Raw genomic sequence first — 20,100 nt, 5'->3', positions numbered from 1 at the left:
CTTGTCACAAATCAGATGATGCCAAAATTAGTGCCTCAAAATTAGTTACATAAGGCCCTAATGTTAAAGGGTTATTGAACCCCGCAAACCTTGGATATCAAGTTGGATGTGAAGTATCTCCAGTCACGAGCGTAAATATATTACTATGTTCATATATTTATGCTCGTGACTGTACTCTTCATTTTAGTAACAAGATACATAAGAAAATATTAAATACAAAAGGCGGGCTTATATCGGGCTTATTGCTAGACAAATATTCTTCTGAATAACCTTTCAGATGAGGACATAGTAAAATGTAATAAAATATAAGCGAGTAGACATTTCTAGACGTCTAGACATAAATATTGAAGGCAAACAGAGAATTCCGTGTATCATCAGGAACATTGCAAGCTCTTTATCACAACTCTTTATTCAAACTCTAATTTATTAAAATCTTGAAAGAAATATAAATAGAATCAGTAGATATCGTTTGTAGAAAAATAAAGCTTTTTCATCTTTCCTGTCTATACTATTTTCTCAATAAATACTACAAGGAATAATTTACTGTACATTATTATTTAATCTATTCCTAACGACAGATCTATTGTTACGTAGCATAAATCTGAGCATAAATCCAAGATACGTAATGAGCAACGTTTGTGTACACATCCGGGACTCCGCGGCGGGCGCAACCCGAGCCAAAGGAGGTCAGCCCGCGGAGCTCCCAACGACCTCTGGTGCGGCATTGCAGAGGTCCTCCACTGTCTCCCTGGAAAATAATAAGAGATACAATAAGCATAATTATTTTTAAGACGGCAAGTTCAAAGGTCGTAAAGATGGTCAGAAAGGAAATCGTGAATAAAGAGGAGAATCAAAATAATTAAGAGGAGTTTTTTTATAATATAGGAGTAGAAGACGAGCATGCAATTCACCTGGTAAGTGACTTCTGACGCCCATGGACTTATGTAATGAACCCTAGATAGGATTAGATATTCTTACCTGAGGCCGGCCACAGACAGAGGACTAAACTACAGCCTTAGATTAGAGTACAGTAACGCCTCGGAAAAGTCTCGCTTACCACACCAAAGTATGCTAAGATTAGAGAACAATGAGAACACGCGTTACAATTGTACTATTTACAAAAAGAACATAAACTGAAATGCTGTTAATTTAATAGAACCGACCTCTATACCATCAGACCACGAGATGTATAGACCATGTATTTCATCTAAGTTAATACACATTTAGTTTAAATGAAAATAAACAATGACTTAATGTTTATCCTACCGTAACAGTATTATTATGATTACGTAAAATTCACGAAAGCGATTAATTTTGTAATTCAAATAAAATATCTTTAAATTGAATTGAGTAATATTAAATAATAAAAAGAAGGTAAATACAAAAATAATATGCAAAAAAGCATTAAAAGGAAAAGAGAGATCGGGTAATTACTTATGAATAAAATTTGAATATAGTGAGACTGACACTTTCATAATTAAAAAAATGGTTATTTCAGTACAACAAAAATAACAAAATCAAATATTAAATTATTTCATAATCGACTTGAAATACCCGACACCCCATTTTGAACATATTGCAAAATTAATGAAAACATTAATAACATTACCAAAAAATAATGAAAAATGAATTAATTTGTGATTTTTCCCTTTAATAGTGAAGTTATCCAATATTTAAAGTTGTGTTTCTCAAAGAGAACTCTAATAGGATAAACAACAATATAATTGGTCTTAATCGTATGTGTTAATCTCATTCACTTTTCAAGGACTTTCTACGAAACTAGCTTAATAATAAAAACAAAATATTTCCAAGCGCTGATTCACAGAATATAATCAATGGATCTATTAGAGGAAAAAACAAACTATACGGATATGACAATTAAAATAGTCGAATCAAAGGTAATCTATCCGTCGATCGACTTAATAGAGACAGTATGTCTGATCTCAGATAAGGAATGCTCGAGATATGAACTTATTTGATCCACTTACATTCCAAAGATGGAAAGTCCAGAAGATTGATAGACTTTGAATACCAGTTCGGGATGGTCTTATCAGTTGATGACCGTATACCCATCTGAATTACGATTTTTTGTCTTGAGGTAGGTCGTACTGAATTGATTGAGATATTAAAGCAAAATAAGCGCCTATTCGATTAAAATGAGAATATTTCAATTAGCTATAAGAATCACAGGTTTGTTTTTTGATGCACGAACTTTCATTGATAATAGTGAGAAATAATTTGTCCCTTATAAAAACGATTATCAGTGTTGGTCTGTTTGAATTCGAAATGTTTATTAATGAAGACGCAATTACCTTAGATACTACAGTAAAGGAATACATCTGTGATCAATCTCAGGTAGGACTGTAATCCCATCAGGGATTGATTACAGATATTCATAGGCGGTAGAAGCCACTTTCTACATGCTTCACTGTAGGAACAATCAAATGCTTACCACACACGCTCCAGTGCTGCCATCTGTACTCCCTGCGCACAAATGCCCATCATTCAATGGTAAAGTAAGTGAATATCTATCTCTACATAGTTGTAGTGGTAATATTGGCACTTCAGCTTCCAACAACACGTCAGTAAGCGTCCCATTAGTTTGTTCTCTTCCCCACCCAGTAGTGTAACACTCATCTTTAAAGTCTATCCCGTTGTTATCATCTATAAATGGATCTATTTCTTCACCGAACATTAATTTCTTATCACTCCTCTCATTACTGTTAACTCTATGCTTATCTCTAACCATCCTAGTCTTAATAAGTTTCACTACACTGTCTAATGTGGCACTGTCGTATACTATATCTCTATTCTTCTTCTCGCTTTCTATTCGTATTATTTCTTCGTCAGATTTCCTTTCTGCATCTTTATTCGAATCGTTCGATACTCTGATGTTATACCTCATGTTTTTATGTTTCTTATTTGAGTATCCGGGCATGCTTTTCGTGAGGTTGTTTAACTTTTCTAAATACTTCATCGCTGTGTCTGGGTTGGGTTTTGGCGGTTTTGGTTTCTTTCTAGCAGTATCTGTATTAAGTTCGGTCCTCACGTAGAACGATGTGCTCCTCTCAGTGTTAAAGTTCGTTATAGGTGGTTCATACGGTGGTAGACATATGGTGCGGATTCGGCTCCCTGTGGTGACGTCAGCTGATCTCGTCATCTTCATTAGAGCTGGAATTTAAATACGGTACTCTATTATATACTACAAACAAAGTTTTCCTCTTTATAATATAAGTATAGACAAAAACCTTTTAACATCGAAGTATGATCGAATATGTAGCATATTCGAAACTACCTGTAGTTGAATATTATTTTTAATCACTTTAATCAATTAATTTAATTAAAGAAGTGTAATCATATAAAAAATTAAAGGACATTTTCTCTATTTCTAACCTAACCTAACCTCACCCAGTCGAGATCAGTTATAGCCAATTTCTGTGTAAATACCTACCTATATCATGCTGGTAGTTATGGAATCGATGGTGGGTGACGATCCTCTCTATGGGCACGTACGCTCCCCTCTGCTCCGCGCGGTCCCACTCCCCCAGCACCGCTGTCCAGAGTGCTGGCACTGGGAGGTTGAACAGCTCACTGTAATTGAAAACCAGCTTTTGAAACATCAGCTCTTTGTTATTTTGGAAGTTTTCATCGGAGACTTTTGGAAATTCTACTGAGAATTAATGTTTTTTTTAAACTAACGCAAATTGTGTTAAACAAAGATCATTGTATATTTCAAATTAATATTAAATCAAATTTCTGCGTGAAAACTTTTTTGTATTTAGAACGGTCATAGTAATTTTGCTTGGTTCTAAAAACATTTTTAATAATTGCCCTTTAGCAACCAAGATATCTTAACAATTAAGGCAAAAGAGAACTTTTTGGAGAACCTATATGTGTTAGTTATAGCAAAGCATGAATGACGATGCCCCTGGGACCAAACTAACCAACTTTGAGTAAGATTTCAAGTCCACGTATTCAGATACGTTATCAATTCACGAGAATTGTCATTCTATGGGTACTTAAGACCGACTACCTTCAGGCGGTATGCTACTTCAGTTTTGTGAAAATGGACATCCAAAAGCAAACAATATGACAATACAATATTTCACCATTTACACAGATCAATCATTACTTATGGATGCAATGCGCTGTTGTCAGCAGCCAGAGCGGATGGATGAGCACGCCGCCGCACCAGTGGCCGATCAGACCGTAGTTTGGATGGAGAAGTTGCAGGGACACCTGAAAACATTCACATGTACGGGATAATATCAAGAAACAAAGAAACAGAAATATGGATAACTTTTCCCAAATTTTCAAAGTAATCTTTACAAAGTTTGATCGCTACCCAAGACTATTATATAATTAGATATTATACATGTATGATTTACTTGGTAGTTTAGTTGTTTTTCCTTGATACCCATAATAACTAAAAACGCTTATTTTTACATATCCTCTCGGAACATGGCAAAATACTGTTTACACACTGATAATACAAGTAAATGGATTTAAAAATCATGCATAATAATTAACCAAGTACGAGTGAAACTTGCACATGTATGGTTCTGTATCACCAATGTTTTTACCCTTAGTAATAGAGTACCGATTTTTCCCTTTACGTACGAAACCCCAAAAATCCCGTTTTATCTGTCAAGGGACATTTCTAAGGTCTATGATGTTCAATGTCTGCATTATGTACGCATTTAAAAAAATATTGTGTTCTCTACCACATCCGTGTCCCCTTAATATAAGTAATTTTATTGAGCCTTTAAAAATAATAAATACATAATAGAAAATACAATAAAATCCCACCTGCCAGGGCCATGCACCTCTTTTGGACTCCCGGCCCTTGATGATCCGGAGTTGTCCCGCGTTCCGTTCCCGTGGCTGCCTCGTGTGCCTTCGGAGCGGGACTCCGCATTCTATAAGGAATAATTTTAATTTTAATACTGCAATGTATGATCCGATTAGCTTAGAAAAAGTTGACACAAAATAATTGAAACTGAAGAATGACATTAGATGCCTGCTCCGAACATTTCCCAGGTAAACATTAAAATGATATATGTACATATTAATATTAGTTTATTTATTCGTATTAATTTTGGATTCCGTTCTTAGTGTTAACACCTTAACCACCTTACCCGCGAAGGATATGAATGTCGAAAACAATAATAATTATCAACATATTATTTTTTATTTACTTATCTAATATTATTTTTGTGAGTTAAGAGACATATTATTTCCGAGGCGTTCCTACTTAGTAATCAGGATTAGAAACATATCTGTGACCTCAGTTACTGTTGTCTGGGGTTCCATCCATGTTCCATGTGTTGCAGTAGCCGCTTACCATCAGACGGATTTCCTGCTTGTTTACTACTTAATATATACAAAATACATGTATAAATAAACGACGTAATGAATACATCGCCAAAGTCACGACACGTGTGTATCACACGATACATTACCGTTCCGCATTACATTGTACATTGGTATAAGGCTACACCCACATTGAGTGTTTATATCGCGTCGGTACAACTTCGGGAAATAATCGTACCTCAGGTGTGAATATGTTGATAAGTTGACATACTCTCGTCGTCTACATATACTATTGTAATAATTATACTTCTATATTTAATCGTAATAGGATATAGGATTGTTTAATTTATAAGGTGAATAAATAGATAAGTTAACGGGTCTTTCTTACCACACACACGCAAGGTGTACATTTTAAACATCTCTTTCAGCTAATAGTACAATAATTAGCTGAAAAAAAATTGTGCATTTTCGACTTGTTAACTTATTTCGGAATTGTTGTTCATGTTTAGGAGGTTAAAAGTAAAGCTAAATAGGACATCTTTTCTTTTAAAGTCAAAAAAATATTATACGAATAAAACACTTTTTTTAAGGAATACAGTAAAATAGAACGATTAATAATATCTACAAGTGTGATAAAGATGTTTATTTCATGTCACAAATTGATCAAATTCGGAAAGATAAGTATTTAATTCTGAGGTATTCCCGGCGCTATGACATGGGGCTCTTTAAAAAAAGATGCAAAAAGAGCTCTCCTTCAAAGCCGGCGATGCATTGGCGACTCCTCTGGTGTTGCAAATGTTCATAGGCGACGTTGACTTTCCATCAGGTAGCACATCTGCTTCATCAGTAGGCTCAAATTATAAAAAAATCAATATATAGGTACCTTTTATATTAAATAAATTCCGTGCAATGTTTATGAGTCCGCGGCCTTACTAAAGCACAAAAACGTTACATTAGCATTAACGTTTAAGAAAAACACGAAAATATCAACAAAAACATAACGTGTTATATCGATGTATAACAGTTATCTTATCAATTTCCTAATTGAATATTAATAAGCGTAATAATATGATGGCGTGTGAATTCATTACACTTCCTATTAATCAAAACTTTTTATATAGCGTGACGACGTTTAGTAAAATGTTTTTTGAGCACTTGTATGTATGTCCAGTGTCCAGTTTTTTTGTATGCTCTACAGCCTAAACCACTTGACGCGTTTTAACAAATGAAGTGTCATTAGATTCGTCTTGACAGCATCAGTGATGGTGGACGTTCAATTGGTAGACATTAAAGGTGGTAGAACCTTTTGTGGTTCGATTCCGGCGGCACCACCGCCACACCTATTTCTGCCTAATAACAGCAGTGTTAAGCGCTACTGTGTTCTGATTTGCAGGGTGGTAAGGGAGACATACTTTTCCGAGGCGTTCAAGCTTAGGTCTTATGGGTAGTGGCACATCTGTGGCCGAGTTCAGGTAGAAATATCTAATCCTATCTGGGGTTGATTACAGATGTACTTTGCCACCCATGGGACAATAGCCTCTTACCATCAGGTGAACTGCATGCTCGTCTGCTATTCCTATATTATAAAAAAAATATTAAAAATATAACTTCAATTTCATAAAACTGCCAACTAATGACGAGCTTTTGTTCAATTAGAAAACAATGACATTATGTTGGTAATTTGATAGATATAGACGCACGTGCGTTGAGATCGGCTTCTTCTTCTTCCGTTCTTCCGGCCACATGCACAGTATAGGTACCTTTTTTTTTTTTTTTTTTTTCTTTTTTTTTCGAGGGGGAAACCTTCAAAAGGTACCCGACGACGTGGGAGCGACGCCGGGTTATGTGGGATTTTTACCGCACTAAAACCCCCCCGGTGGCCGTCCTCAACGCTTGTTGGAGAACTCCGGGATCTCCGACGGAACACAACCGGAGCCCTCCAAGCGCGATGCCCCGATCGGGCTCTACCCTGGGGGAGCAGTTTTCGCTCCTCCCACACCATGTAGTGTTTACGACGGTATGCGACCACACATACCGCCGTCCTTCCCGGGGTCGCTAGCTGGACGGTTCGAGCTCCCACTCTTTCCGCCCGCAACCCCGGAAGCCCCCTTTTAGTCGCCTCCTACGACAGGCAGGGGATATGGTAGCCCTATTCTAGTCCCGGAACTACAGGGACAACAGTATAGGTACCTACTACAAGAAACGTTTCATTCATGTACAGAATCTGATTCTTAATTATGGAGCCCATTTACGTATAGCACGATACAAATAATTTATATACGGGTTTAAATTTAGAATACAAAACAATCCTCACAAGACAAACGTATTAAATAACAGATAAACTTTCACACATGACTGTGAACTCTGTTAAGTAAGGTCGACTACGACAAACACTGGACATAATAGCCCGAGACCTGACAACAAATCAAATCAAATTTATTTGTGAAATGCTTAATATACATATTTTAAAATTACAATACTATGCATTTTGTATACTGACGTACAAAATTATTATAATGTTAAGGTAGTAATTATTATTATTTGAATACAAAATATTACACACAATTATCATAATTAATATTACACACACACACGATACAAGATTTCTGTAATATATTTTTTAAAAACTTTTCATTCTGTCCTGCCGCTGAACGCAAAACCTCTCTCCTCTGTGGAGGCAATGATCTTGTCCGGCGGGAGATCTCCCGGTGCGAAAATTATTCAAATTGTGTAAAAAATATATTACAGTCATAGTGGATTTAAAAATATGCAATAATTATTATGTATCTTCAAAGCAATTTACAAATATTGATATGAACGAATTTTAACAACTGAAATTGAAATAATAATATTTGTTGTTGATTATAAATTAATTTTAACATCAATCATAAGCAAAACATTGTTAAAAATCAATGTTGACAATTCTTAAAGCTTTAACATTTTTTTCCTTAGAACAGATGCAAGTAGATTTTGTCCAGCCGGATCTCGTACTATAATAATTTGAATAAGTAAACTAAAACATGTCTGTCATCAGTTTCACTTTTCGTAAGTTATTTGATCTGTAACCACTTGGACAAGTACGGAGCATAAATATATCTATAGTTATTGGTGTACAATGCAAAATTTAAGCAATATTTTAAAGGCGACAAAATTCTTCAAAGCAGTGTAAGCCCAGTGGTCGAAACTCGGCCTTTTGATTTAAGGATCTGAGGTTCAAAGCCTAGACCTATGATTGTTAACAGTAATGTGTTTTATTTTATTATTGCAAGCATTGGTTGTAAGGGAGACATAATTCTCCTTAGCATCCCGTCTTAGTCCATTCGGTAGACGCCCATCTGTGTGCGATTTCATGTTGAAATCTAATCTTATCTGGGGTTCATTACAGATGTCTGCAGATATAATGGCCTGCATGCTCGTCTGCTATATTATATAAAAACTCCCCGGTCGATCTACCCTAAGAACTAATTAAATTACATAGAAATCATAACCAACTCGTCTCAGTATATGCAACTCTTGAAGTCGTTCCTACGTGGGAAAATATTAAGTTAAAATGATAATTACTTGACTATAATGACTTCTTAAAGTTTCTTTTGTAATTCTTTCTAAGAATTTCTGCTGAATAGTCATGATAACATTGGTAAACTATGGAAAAATATTAACCCGTATTAACCACTTTAATTATTATAAAAACCAAACTGCTTAAAAATATAACCTATGTAACCGAAACCTATGTAACAATGTAAACGAAAATCGGTCAAGTCGTTTGGGCTGCAGAGGTGCCAAGAACAGATAAGTATAGATATTTCACCGCCTTGTAATTGAAGGAAACCATTAAATGGCTTAAACGACTGACAAATGTGTGAGCCATTTAATGGCTGTCATGGTGTAATTTACGCGGAACTATGCCGACATGTCCAGTTAAGTGGTGCTAAAACAAAAAAAGTGCTGAGAAATATCGTTTGATTCGTAAATGATCCAAAAACTACATTTTTAAATATTTTTCAAACGCGAAAATCGATGACAGTGACAATTTCAATTGTCAAAACTGGTTATATTTTCTTGTTAGGAGTGAGTAATCTTTACTAATCTATGGCCAAGAATGAAACGTATGAACAATACAATAATATACATACATACACTAGAAAAAAATCCCCTCTATAGTTGTACAAAAATAGACCCTTTTTCCGAGAACCGATTAAAGAAAACAGAAGTGGTAATTATGATTAAATACGAAAGGTAAACTTAACTAACACATTAAGGTTATCCCTTTATCACTATTATCAATAGCGAAGTAGTTTTCTACTCATTGCATTTTCGAAAAGCAATTTGTAACAGGGCTAATATCATAAAATTCAACCAAAGAAGATTGATGGGCTATGGCCATTTTGTTAACTTTCCATAAAACTGTGTTTGAAAGGCTTTATGCCTTTAAGAGCGAAGGGTCATCTGCACTTTCCTACTAAAGAACACAATCGGCGTCATAAATGAAAAATTTTGGTCAAAAAAGGAAATTTAGAACATTAGGGCACTTACAGGTAGCTTGCCCTTTATAGAATAACTTAAATACGAGATATTATTCACGGTATCATCTCATTTCTTAATATATTCATATTATGTAAATTTACTCGTAATTTTACCCGATGGCTGGGACCTATCCTGGACATTACGTAAGCCATTTTCAATACTTACAGTAAATTATTTATTTTGCAGATATGTATGTTAGAAGCGTTAAAGATAAAACAGTGACTGTAAAATTCGCAGTTACATTAGAACTAAACTAAAGTCGGTACATCCGTTTCCTAGACTATCAAATAAAAGAGTAAAACAAAACATTTAAAAAATTGTATCGCAAAAATGGTTAAGCTTGGAAGCAATTTATTTAGTCTATCTGTATTAATTAAAGAACGCTATAATTTTAAAACCTCATTCAATTACGTTGCTGGCCCCTGGACTAGTCTATTAAACCATAACCAATAACGTCAGTTCCATTTAACGATCTCAAAGAACTGAACGTATTAGGCAGCATTATTCTTTTTGTACTCAGTGACACAACTAATACGACGGCACATTAATCTTTAACAAAAGACTCAATTTGTGAAATCATAAAGAACGTAATGCGCGAATACCACAAAAACTTTTTTCAAAGCTGCTTCGTGAGTTAAGGCTGGTGCATACTGTGTTCTAATGAGGTTATAAATATAAAACGGGGACGTGGGACGGAGTTGCGCGCCGATGTACCTAACACATAATTTATTTGTTGTGTTTCCTTCGCTTATTTGTTGTTTTCTCAGAAAAAAAAAATACAGTTTTAATTTTTAACATGCATTACTATATAAAGCCTTGTTTAAATTAAGCAAAAAGTAGTAGGTACGTAGTTAGTAAGTAAAGTAATTTGGTAACATGGGGCGAGCTTATGATCGAAAGTGTATACTAATTTTCCCATCTTTAGTCCATATTAATAAAACTATGCATTTTCGTACTAATATACGCAAACTCACGAAACTGCGTTGTGGTCACGACTTACGTGTAAATAGTAACGGTCACCCACCAACAGCGGACCGCGCCCGACGTTGCTTAACTTTGTAGATAGATTACGATCTACAAACATGACGCACACTTAGAATATAATCACCATTCTATCGCCTCAGTGAATTCACAAATACCTGTATGCACATTCCAGTAGGTGTGCTGCAACTGGTTTTCTTGTCACATACGTGACAAAGAGTTCCGGTGAATTTTAAGTCGGATTTGCTTACATAGGCCTATTTATTAATCTGTGCATAGGCGTTGTTTGTGATTTGTATGCTGTGACTGGGTTTTATTGTCTGCTAATACAATGGGTGAGGGTTATAGGTTTATAAGATTCATGCCCTAACATTATGTACATAATCATAATATCATGAGACATATTGTACAATGCACTGTGTATGAAATTTACGTTAGCTTAAAGATTGATCGCATAGTTATCTTATTAACCTTCTTATGTTTTAAGAAAATGAACAACCTTTACTTATTTAAGTTTTTATGTTATCTACCTATATTTTTAATTCTTCACGTTCCTGAAAGTTTGTGATGCAAGTAGTAAAATAACTTTAGTTTAATTTGACATATTGGTTAATATTATTCGATCAGTCTTAAATAATTTTGATTTTAAATACATTTAAGTCTATTTTAAATTAAAATTGGAGTAATAATTATGAATAATCTTGCTTGTCTATCAAAGCAAAATAATATATGGAGTTAAATTTTAAATATATAATTTAGTCATTACGTCCTTGCAAAATAAAGTTTAGGTTTGAATTGAAACTTATAATAATATTTTATAAGTATCGAAGAAAAAAGTTCCATCCACAACGACTGGACTCGTGGCGGTCCTCCACGGTTCGGTTTGCATGGACGTTCTTGCCGCGAACGTGTAAGATGTGAAATGAGCTTCCTCCTGAGATATTCCCGGAGCGCTATGACATGGGGCTCTTCAAAAAAGATGCAAAAAAAGCTCTCATACAAAGCCGGTGATGCATTGCAAATGTCCATAAGCGGCGTTGACTACGTTACATCAGGTAGCACGTCTGCCTAATCGTTAGGTTAAACAATAAAAATAAATATTCAGCACATAAATGACCATGTGCACAACGCCTTACTTATTACATGTGAAAATCCGCAAAGTGTAACTGTTACGATCCGTTACGTCACTAACGGCGTGACGTAACGAAACGTGCGGTACGCGACGTCCGGTTCCGGTCAATTGCGGTACTCCAATTTTCTTACACGTAACTAAGTATGTGCTTCTGTGGTTATGGTTCATATTATGGTTAATGTTTTCATTTATTTTTCGTACCAAAATTGCAATAATATGATTAATGACCATCACTTCAAAAGGATTTATACTTTGTTCTGATTTGATGAAGACATCATGTAATTCATTAAATATTATGGCATTTACATTTTATAGTCGTCCAAATTGCGTCCAAATTGATTAATAACATTCAATTTTACTTCATTTGTATAGACATAAATATGGACACTTTGAGAATGTTTATGTTGCATTTGGTTGTCATAAGAGTCTTCTTCTATTCTTAAGCAAGAAAAGTGGTAAAACGAGTACACATTGGAGGTGACACTACAGTTCTTGTGTCTTAGTGGCAGAGCATCGATGCCACCTTACTTACTTACATATCAGGAGCAGTAGTACCTGTGATTAGGTTCAGATAGAACTCCTGTTTTACATGGTTTTTGTTACATGGGCAACAATCACCACTTACTATGAGTAGGCTTCACGCTCATTTGCTTCTTAGGGCTCAATATCCAAAGGGCAAAAACGGAACCCTATTACTAATCCTCCACTGCCTGTCCGTCTGTCAAAGGGCTCTATCCCTTGAACCGTAATAGAAACTTTAAATTTAACAAATACTAAAAATAAAAAATACATTAAATTAACTAGTACGGAACCTTTGTGTACAACTCCGACTGGCACTTAGCTTATAATTTTCTATGAATAGAAAAGTATACTCGTAAAAGCAGCAAACAAGCAAGCGCTATATAAAATATAATTGATTACGAAACTGAAAGGCACGCGAGCTCGGCAATTTGTCCGTCTGTCCGTTAAATTGGCCAGTGATCCGTGTAATTGTGATTTATAACTCATTTACCAGCCTTTGTTAGAGGTAACGAGAGATAACATTGTTACACGTCATAGATTTAAAGTTAGAAATATCGAAAGTTTTTCTATAGGTTCAGAATATTATACAGAACATAAATTATGATTTTTTTATAATATAGGAGTAGCAGACGAGCATGCAGTCCACCTGATGGTAAGTGGCTACTGCCGCCCATGGACATCTGTAATAAACCCCAGATAGGATTAGATATTCCTACCTGAGGTCGGCCACAGATGCGCCGCTACCCCTGAGGACTAAGCTGGAACGCCTCGGAAAAGTATATGATGCTTTACTGTAGTTACTAAAACTTTTATTACGCTACTGTTCTAATACTGTTTGCACTAGACTTTTTTGATTCATCCTAACTTTAACTCTGCTCCATAAGTTGTCTGGAAGAAAAACGGAGTTTAGCGATAAAGCCACCTTTTATATCGTTCTTAAGAAAGTTTCTTTGTTTTTGATTTTGTGGAAACAATAAAGTGTATTCATATTATTAATCCTAACAATAAAACAAACGAACTTCCTGATAAAAAGTTACAATAATAAGTTACTAATTCAACAATGCAACGGCGGCTTTGGAGAAGTATTCTTCAAGAGATTTATGTCAATACTCCGGGAATACCTCAGGAGGAAGTTTATACCACATGCACGTTCGTGGCAAGAACGTCCGTGTAAACTGAACTGCAGAAGACCGTCACGAGTTTAGTTAGTGGAACCACATCGTTCAAATCAAATCAAATCAATTTATTTGTGAATAAGGTAACATATATGTGGCTGTTGGATGTCAAAACAATTTTGGACGATCGCTTATTCTACCTCTGAGTGGCTTACAAATACGTAGGTACTTCGGCGAATGGTGCGATGGATGGGCGACAAAGGCACCAGGTCCTTGGAACACTCTCCATAATAAAGCCGGTAAAATACACAGAGGGAACTTATGTGTCTCCGCAAACTTAAACTTTTGGAGATCCTTAGGTCGTTGATAATTCCATCGTATGTCATACAATGGTACAATTATAATGTAAAAAATAAACAATTCACATTCGTCACATTCACCGCAAGTGTGGCGCTCAGTCAAACATTGTCAAGTTGTCCTTCAATGCTTTACGAGGCGAAGTCTTCCTTTTTTAGTCTGAGGTTACGCTATATAGTCCCATTCACTTAACTAAAAGGGAAAGTGTACCCCGAGCTGCCCGGGGGTAAATTTCGCGGCCATAGCTCCTAATGAATATCTAGATATCACAAAACAGATCATTTAGCTAAGTATCTGGAAGCTGCATCTCTGTTTGTGCTATCTGTGACAGGATCTAACTAATAACACCGAATGTTATATATTAAACTATGTTTTTTGTAATCGTATTTGTTATTTCCTTTAGGTTAGACAATCTTAAATTAGAGACTTTTTTAATTAAATATATAGCCTGTAGCTCCCACAATTTAAACGAATCCAACGATACCTACTATGTTTATGTCCATCAAGCCGTTTGCTATGGGGCATGCCATAGAATCAGAGATACAGTCACTTACGTATATAGTTTCGAAAAACAGTACCCTCCGCTGACGCTTGCGAGTTCCTAAAGAGAAAAATTCATGTGTACGTTAAGTAACCAATTCCTGACCCCTCCCACACTAAGAGGGTTCAAATTCCTCACGTGAGAGGGGTCTTTTTCCTCTCATGTTGAGAGTAGTGTCCAGCAGTGGAATAGCAGATTTGGCGACCCTCCCGTAAAATATACCTTAACTAACAGTACTTAGAAAGTTGGAAAATCACCAGAAAACTAAATTTGAATGCAACACAGGAAATAGCTGGTATTGCTCAATAAATACCGATACAAACGCAACGCCAATTAAGATGTAACTGATAAGTCTGACAGGTGATCCGCCATCTTGATAAGCTACTGCTGTAGTGATTGTTTACTTACCATTATGAATTCGTTAGGTAACGGACAATGGAGGGTCCAGGGAAGGTGAAGGTTCTCAAGACTCAAAGGTCCTAAGGTGCCCTTTTGCGCCCCCTTGTGCCGTTCGGGGGGTGAGGGAACCTCGCTTGTAGCCTAGGCGAAGGCCCAATGGTGCCTTTCAAAAGCATATAATTAAGTCATTTATGACTTTTTATTAGTTAGCAAAATTTCAACACGGAGTTCGTAAGTTACCCCTCAAAATCTAAAATCATGTATTTAATTCCATCTGCGATCGTTTAGGGAGGGCAAATTTTCAAAAATGACTTTCTACGCGCACAGTCCTAGATTTTCCTGTGTCATGGGTGCTATGGACAACACACGCATAGATAAATACACAAACAGCCAGATCTAAAAAGAGAAATATAAATTAATCATTTAAATATCTGTCTGGGTATCCAACCCGGAACCCTCTGCGCATCGGGGTGATGATAACCGCTCCGCCACGCTATTCGTCAAATATTCACCTATTCCTTCCCACAAAATTCTAATCCATTTAATCCGTTAATACAAAAATAGAAATACTTGTAACTTTTACAGACTTATAAATCCTATAGGGAGCTTTCGTTTTCGCCTACGAAGGCGAAACGGAATGCTGTGAATTGTACAATAAAAAGCAAATGTTAACATTTTAATAAACTGGATTGCAACATTGTTAACATTTAACTTTAATTTATTATCAAAAAACAGTGAAATTGGTTTGCCTTTACCTTAATATGATCTAAGATCAATCATAATAGGTTGAATAAGTACATTAATACGAAATCACTCAGAGGCTTGTGTGCGTGTGTGCGCCTGATCCATCCATCAATCGGCTTAGAGCTACGAAGGTATAAAAAACTGCTCACTTTTCAAAGATGATGGTCACTGCTGCTCACTGCCCATGTACATCTGTGACCAACTCTGCACAGAAAACTGCTACATGACGCCAATCATAGATACTTTGCCACTTCTGAGGACATAGGTGGCCTCATAGGTTAGACTCCACAGTCACCACCGCCACAGCTATTTCTGCCTCATAACAACAGTATTAAGAGTTATTATGTTCTGGTTTGAAGGATGTGGTAAGGGATACATGCGAGGCTTTCCTACTAAGTCCTCAGGAGCGGCAACGCATCGTTGGCCGACCTCGGGTAGAACTCTAATCTTATCTAGGGTTGATTATAAATGTCTATGGATAGCAGCAGCCACTTACCATCAGACGAACGGCAAACTTGTTCGTCGCATGTTGTTACTTCTATATCATATTAATTACAATTAAATAAAATAGAATACTCTTACAGTATTGCACACTTACAGTTGAGTTTAAACAATGAGCAATGTACATATTACATACATAGGGCAATATTATTTATTATATTGTATAAAATTCAGTAGTCTCGGAGAAAATTAGCTGTAACAAACCGACGGACAGACACATTAATGTTCCTATAAAGGTTTCGGTTTTTGTCTTTTGTACAGAACCCTAAAAACGATGCATGCAGACATGCTTGTATGCTATTTTGAAAATAGCTAACGCTTCTATCCATTTCCTACTTATCACGTCAACAGACAAGCAGTTACATCACCCGTCTTGTTACCTGACAGACCAAAGGGCTTCCAATTTTCTATTGTGTAATTCTTTCAATTGAATCTGTTCTATGGAACCAATTTTACGCTCAACAATTGCACTTTTGTACTGACGGCGTTAAATGACTTTTAAAAGACTTTTAAGTTATTTTGCCTTATTAAGGTCTGTTACGTGTCAAATATCTTTTGTGAGAGTCAATATTAGGGTTTTTGGTATTTTTAAGGTAAACAGCAGTTCTTTTTGTATTTAAAAACTAGTTGAACGCTATTATAACCAAGTTGTATAGGAAATGTAGAAATTATAAAATTTTACAAAACTTCAAATTAATTAAAAAGTTCGCGATAGATATTTTTGGCTTAAAGCTGGTGTACTTTACGCGTATCCGTATTATGTATTACAACTTATATATGAGGCGATCATCTTAGCCCTCACGAGTGGCAATACCTATGTGATCGACTTTCGGTAGAACCCTCGTTCTATTGTCCCTGTAGTTCCGGGACCAGAATAGGGCTACGGTATCCCCTGCCTGTTGTAAGAGGCGACTAAAAGGGGGCTTCCGGGGTTGCGGGCGGCAAGAGTGGGAGCTCGAACCGCCCGGCTACTGACCCCGGGAAGGACGGCGGTATGTGTGGTCGCATACCGTCGTGCCCACCAGACGGTGTGGCGAGCATCAAGCTCACCTGGGCAGAGCCTGAAGGGGCAACGCGCTAAGAGGACTCCGGTTGCATTCCTTTGGAGATCCCGGAGCCCTCTACGCAGCGCCGAGGACGGCCACCGGGGGGGTTTAGTGCGGTAAGAATCCCACATAACTCCGTGCCCCTCCCACGGCATAGGGTACCTTTTGAAGGTTTCCCCTCGTAAACAAAAAAAAAACCTTGTTCTATAGAGAGCTGGTTACAGATATCCATGAGGCGGATGCAGTCCACCTGATGGTAAGTAGGTACTGAAGTCCATGGACATCAGTAATCAACTCCAATTAAGATTAGATTCCTATTTGAGGTCGGCAACAGCCTTGTTTGTGTCGGATAAGTATATCTACTTTACGACACCCTGAATATTGCTATAATTAGGTAGGTAAAGCGGTGGTGCCTCCGAAGTCAAACTATAGGGGGTTCAAACACCTTCAAAATCCTTTAATACCTATTATTATTAAGCTTTAATTATGCACTCAATAAATGCTATAGAAATACTCACAATAAACTTCACAAGCAACAAATAAAGAAACTGAAGCCGTAACCTTACGCAAGTGTCAAGTGGATGCGGTTCACTCGATTCCTAGTGAAAGTCGATTACATTGATGCGATCTTGATGAGGTCTCCGATGCAACCGCATTGACTTTCTGTCACTGTAATTCTGAAGGTTTGCGGTCGGTTCATACGCTCAGCGGTTAGACACGTTTGAGAATATTAAACTTGGAAATAATACGATAAATAAATAGATAAGTAAAGATAACTCACTCCTAACAAGAAAATGTACCCAGTTTTGAGAATTGAAACAGTTGCGTAAAAAAGTTTTGCCACGTCTCCGTGCTAAAATGTTCTTAAAATATTTGAAATAATTATTTATTTATTATGTAAATTACGCAGTATTAGTTATTTATTCGTAAATTTTCTCAAAAAATGTTTTTATTTGTCAAGAATTCAAAAAAAGAACTTACTAATAAGCCATTTGTGGCTTCATTCAATTTCAAGGCGCCGAAGTATCTTTACTAATCTATGGATAAATACGATACGTTTCACGTTAATCACACAAAATTGTAATACGTAATTAGATAGTACAGATTAGCTACTTGCTGTCACTCAACAAAAGACGGCGCCAAGTGTAATCATGATACCGAAATTTTTACTATCGCATTTATATAAATAAAAAATAAAATAAAATAAAAATAGCCTTTATTTCTACTATATCCTATACTTTACATATTATAATTAATGTTACTTTAAGATAGCAACTTTCAATTTGCTTTTTTTTACTTGTATATTACTATACATACTTTTTTTTTATAAAATAAATATTTAGTGATTTTTAACAAATAAACTATTTCTAATAAAACATTGTAAGTAAAAGTAATTTTAAATATTAAATATAGTAGTCGCCTCTTCGGCATAGGCCTCTCCTAAACTTTTCCATTTATCACGTTCCCGTGCCTCACGCATCCATAAGGGTCCACGTCTCTTGTTAAAGATGTCATTCCAACTTTTACTTGGTCGTCCTCTTTTCCTTTTCATGTCTCTTGGTATCCATTCCGTTAGTCGTTTTGCCCACCTAGTATTATTCATCCTACAGATATGCCCTGCCCAGTGCCATTTGAGTAGCCTTATTCTTTTCCTTACATCTACTATTTTAGTTTTTTTCCTGATGCTGATATTACTAACTTTGTCTGATAGTTTTAGACCAAGCATACTTCTTTCCATCTTACGTTGGCAGATGGCCATTTTATCTTCGTCTTGTTTCCTCAGTGACCACGTCTGGCATCCATATGTTAGACAAGGCAATATCGATATTTCGTAGAGTTTTTTCTTAATATTTATATGAATTTCGTTGTTTTTCATTATTTCCTTCAATCCCCAGTATTTCTTCCAGGCTAGAGTTATCCTTCTCGCATTTATATAAAGGACCGTATAATTTCTACATAACAACAGTGTTAAGTACTGTTTTGTTCTGATATTATGGGTGTATTAAGTGATCTCAGTTATAATTATAGATCAGAAGAGACAGAAATGCGTCTGTAAGACTCCATGTACTCCAATACTATTGCTGAAGATTACTGTGACCACTTAATAACCAAATGGACTAAATGCACCTTTTTGCTTCAATTGTGTTTCTAGACAAGCCGGATATCGCCTTATTACAAAACTCTCAATAAAAAAAAAAAACTCCTACCCTCTACGAATTCTTGATATTTAAATTTAATATATTATCTTATCAAATTCTCTCGATAATAACAAACGCGCGTCTAACGCCGGTCGTCTAACGCGCCATAACCTTAGAGGACGTTGTCCCCCACGTGTGTCATAATCGTAACTCACATTATGAATGCATTACACAATAACACATCATTATGGATTTATCTCAAGTACCTTGTAGCTTCGAGATAAGTTTTGAGTTTCGTAATGATGATGGATAAGCTTATTCTCTAGAGTCAACTAAGTTCTTAAATGATTTTTATATGATTGAAGTATCAAACGAGCAGTACCCTTACCGTGAGTTCTTACGTTTTATATATATATATATATATATTTGAGCCTAACGATAAAGCAGACGTGCTACCTGATGGAAAGTAGTCAACGTCGCCTATGGACATTTGCAACACCAGAGGAGTCGCCAATGCATCGCCGGCTTTGAAGGAGAGCTCTTTTTGCACCTTTTTTGAAGAGCACGTTTTGACAAATATGACTCTTTTGGTATTTGTTTACGTATTTGATGTTAATCATGGATTCATACCTTTCCACTACAATACAAGAACCGCTTTAGGCTAGAAACAGGAGTGACGGTGGTACCTCCCCGGTGGTCTATTGTGTCTCTAATACCTTTCATGTATTTCTAGTTACTAGCCTGCCTTTGACGTATTTTAATTTAGATTGTCTAATTTTACTTGTGC

The 20,100-nt window shown here is 36.1% G+C and overlaps 1 protein-coding gene across 1 annotated transcript in view; it reads right to left on the bottom strand.

The window, feature by feature from the left end:
- Positions 1-41: 41 nt before the first annotated feature.
- The window catches only part of LOC140742402 (chymotrypsin-like elastase family member 2A), a 33,457-nt gene continuing 13,398 nt past the window's right edge, over positions 42-20,100 (bottom strand). The window contains exons 2-6 of the mRNA XM_073073329.1: positions 4,810-4,919; positions 4,133-4,239; positions 3,452-3,591; positions 2,453-3,171; positions 42-748 (exon numbers count right to left, since the gene is read on the bottom strand). Coding sequence (XP_072929430.1) covers positions 587-748; positions 2,453-3,171; positions 3,452-3,591; positions 4,133-4,239; positions 4,810-4,919 — 1,238 coding nt within the window. The 3' untranslated portion in view covers positions 42-586. The remainder of the gene's footprint in view (positions 749-2,452; positions 3,172-3,451; positions 3,592-4,132; positions 4,240-4,809; positions 4,920-20,100) is intronic.

This window comes from Epargyreus clarus, unplaced genomic scaffold (assembly GCF_041222505.1).
Source record: "Epargyreus clarus isolate Ecla_fem2 unplaced genomic scaffold, WU_Ecla_fem_2.2 ptg000005l, whole genome shotgun sequence".
Taxonomy (NCBI): domain Eukaryota; kingdom Metazoa; phylum Arthropoda; class Insecta; order Lepidoptera; family Hesperiidae; genus Epargyreus; species Epargyreus clarus.
This window is presented reverse-complemented; position numbering and strand designations above follow the sequence as displayed.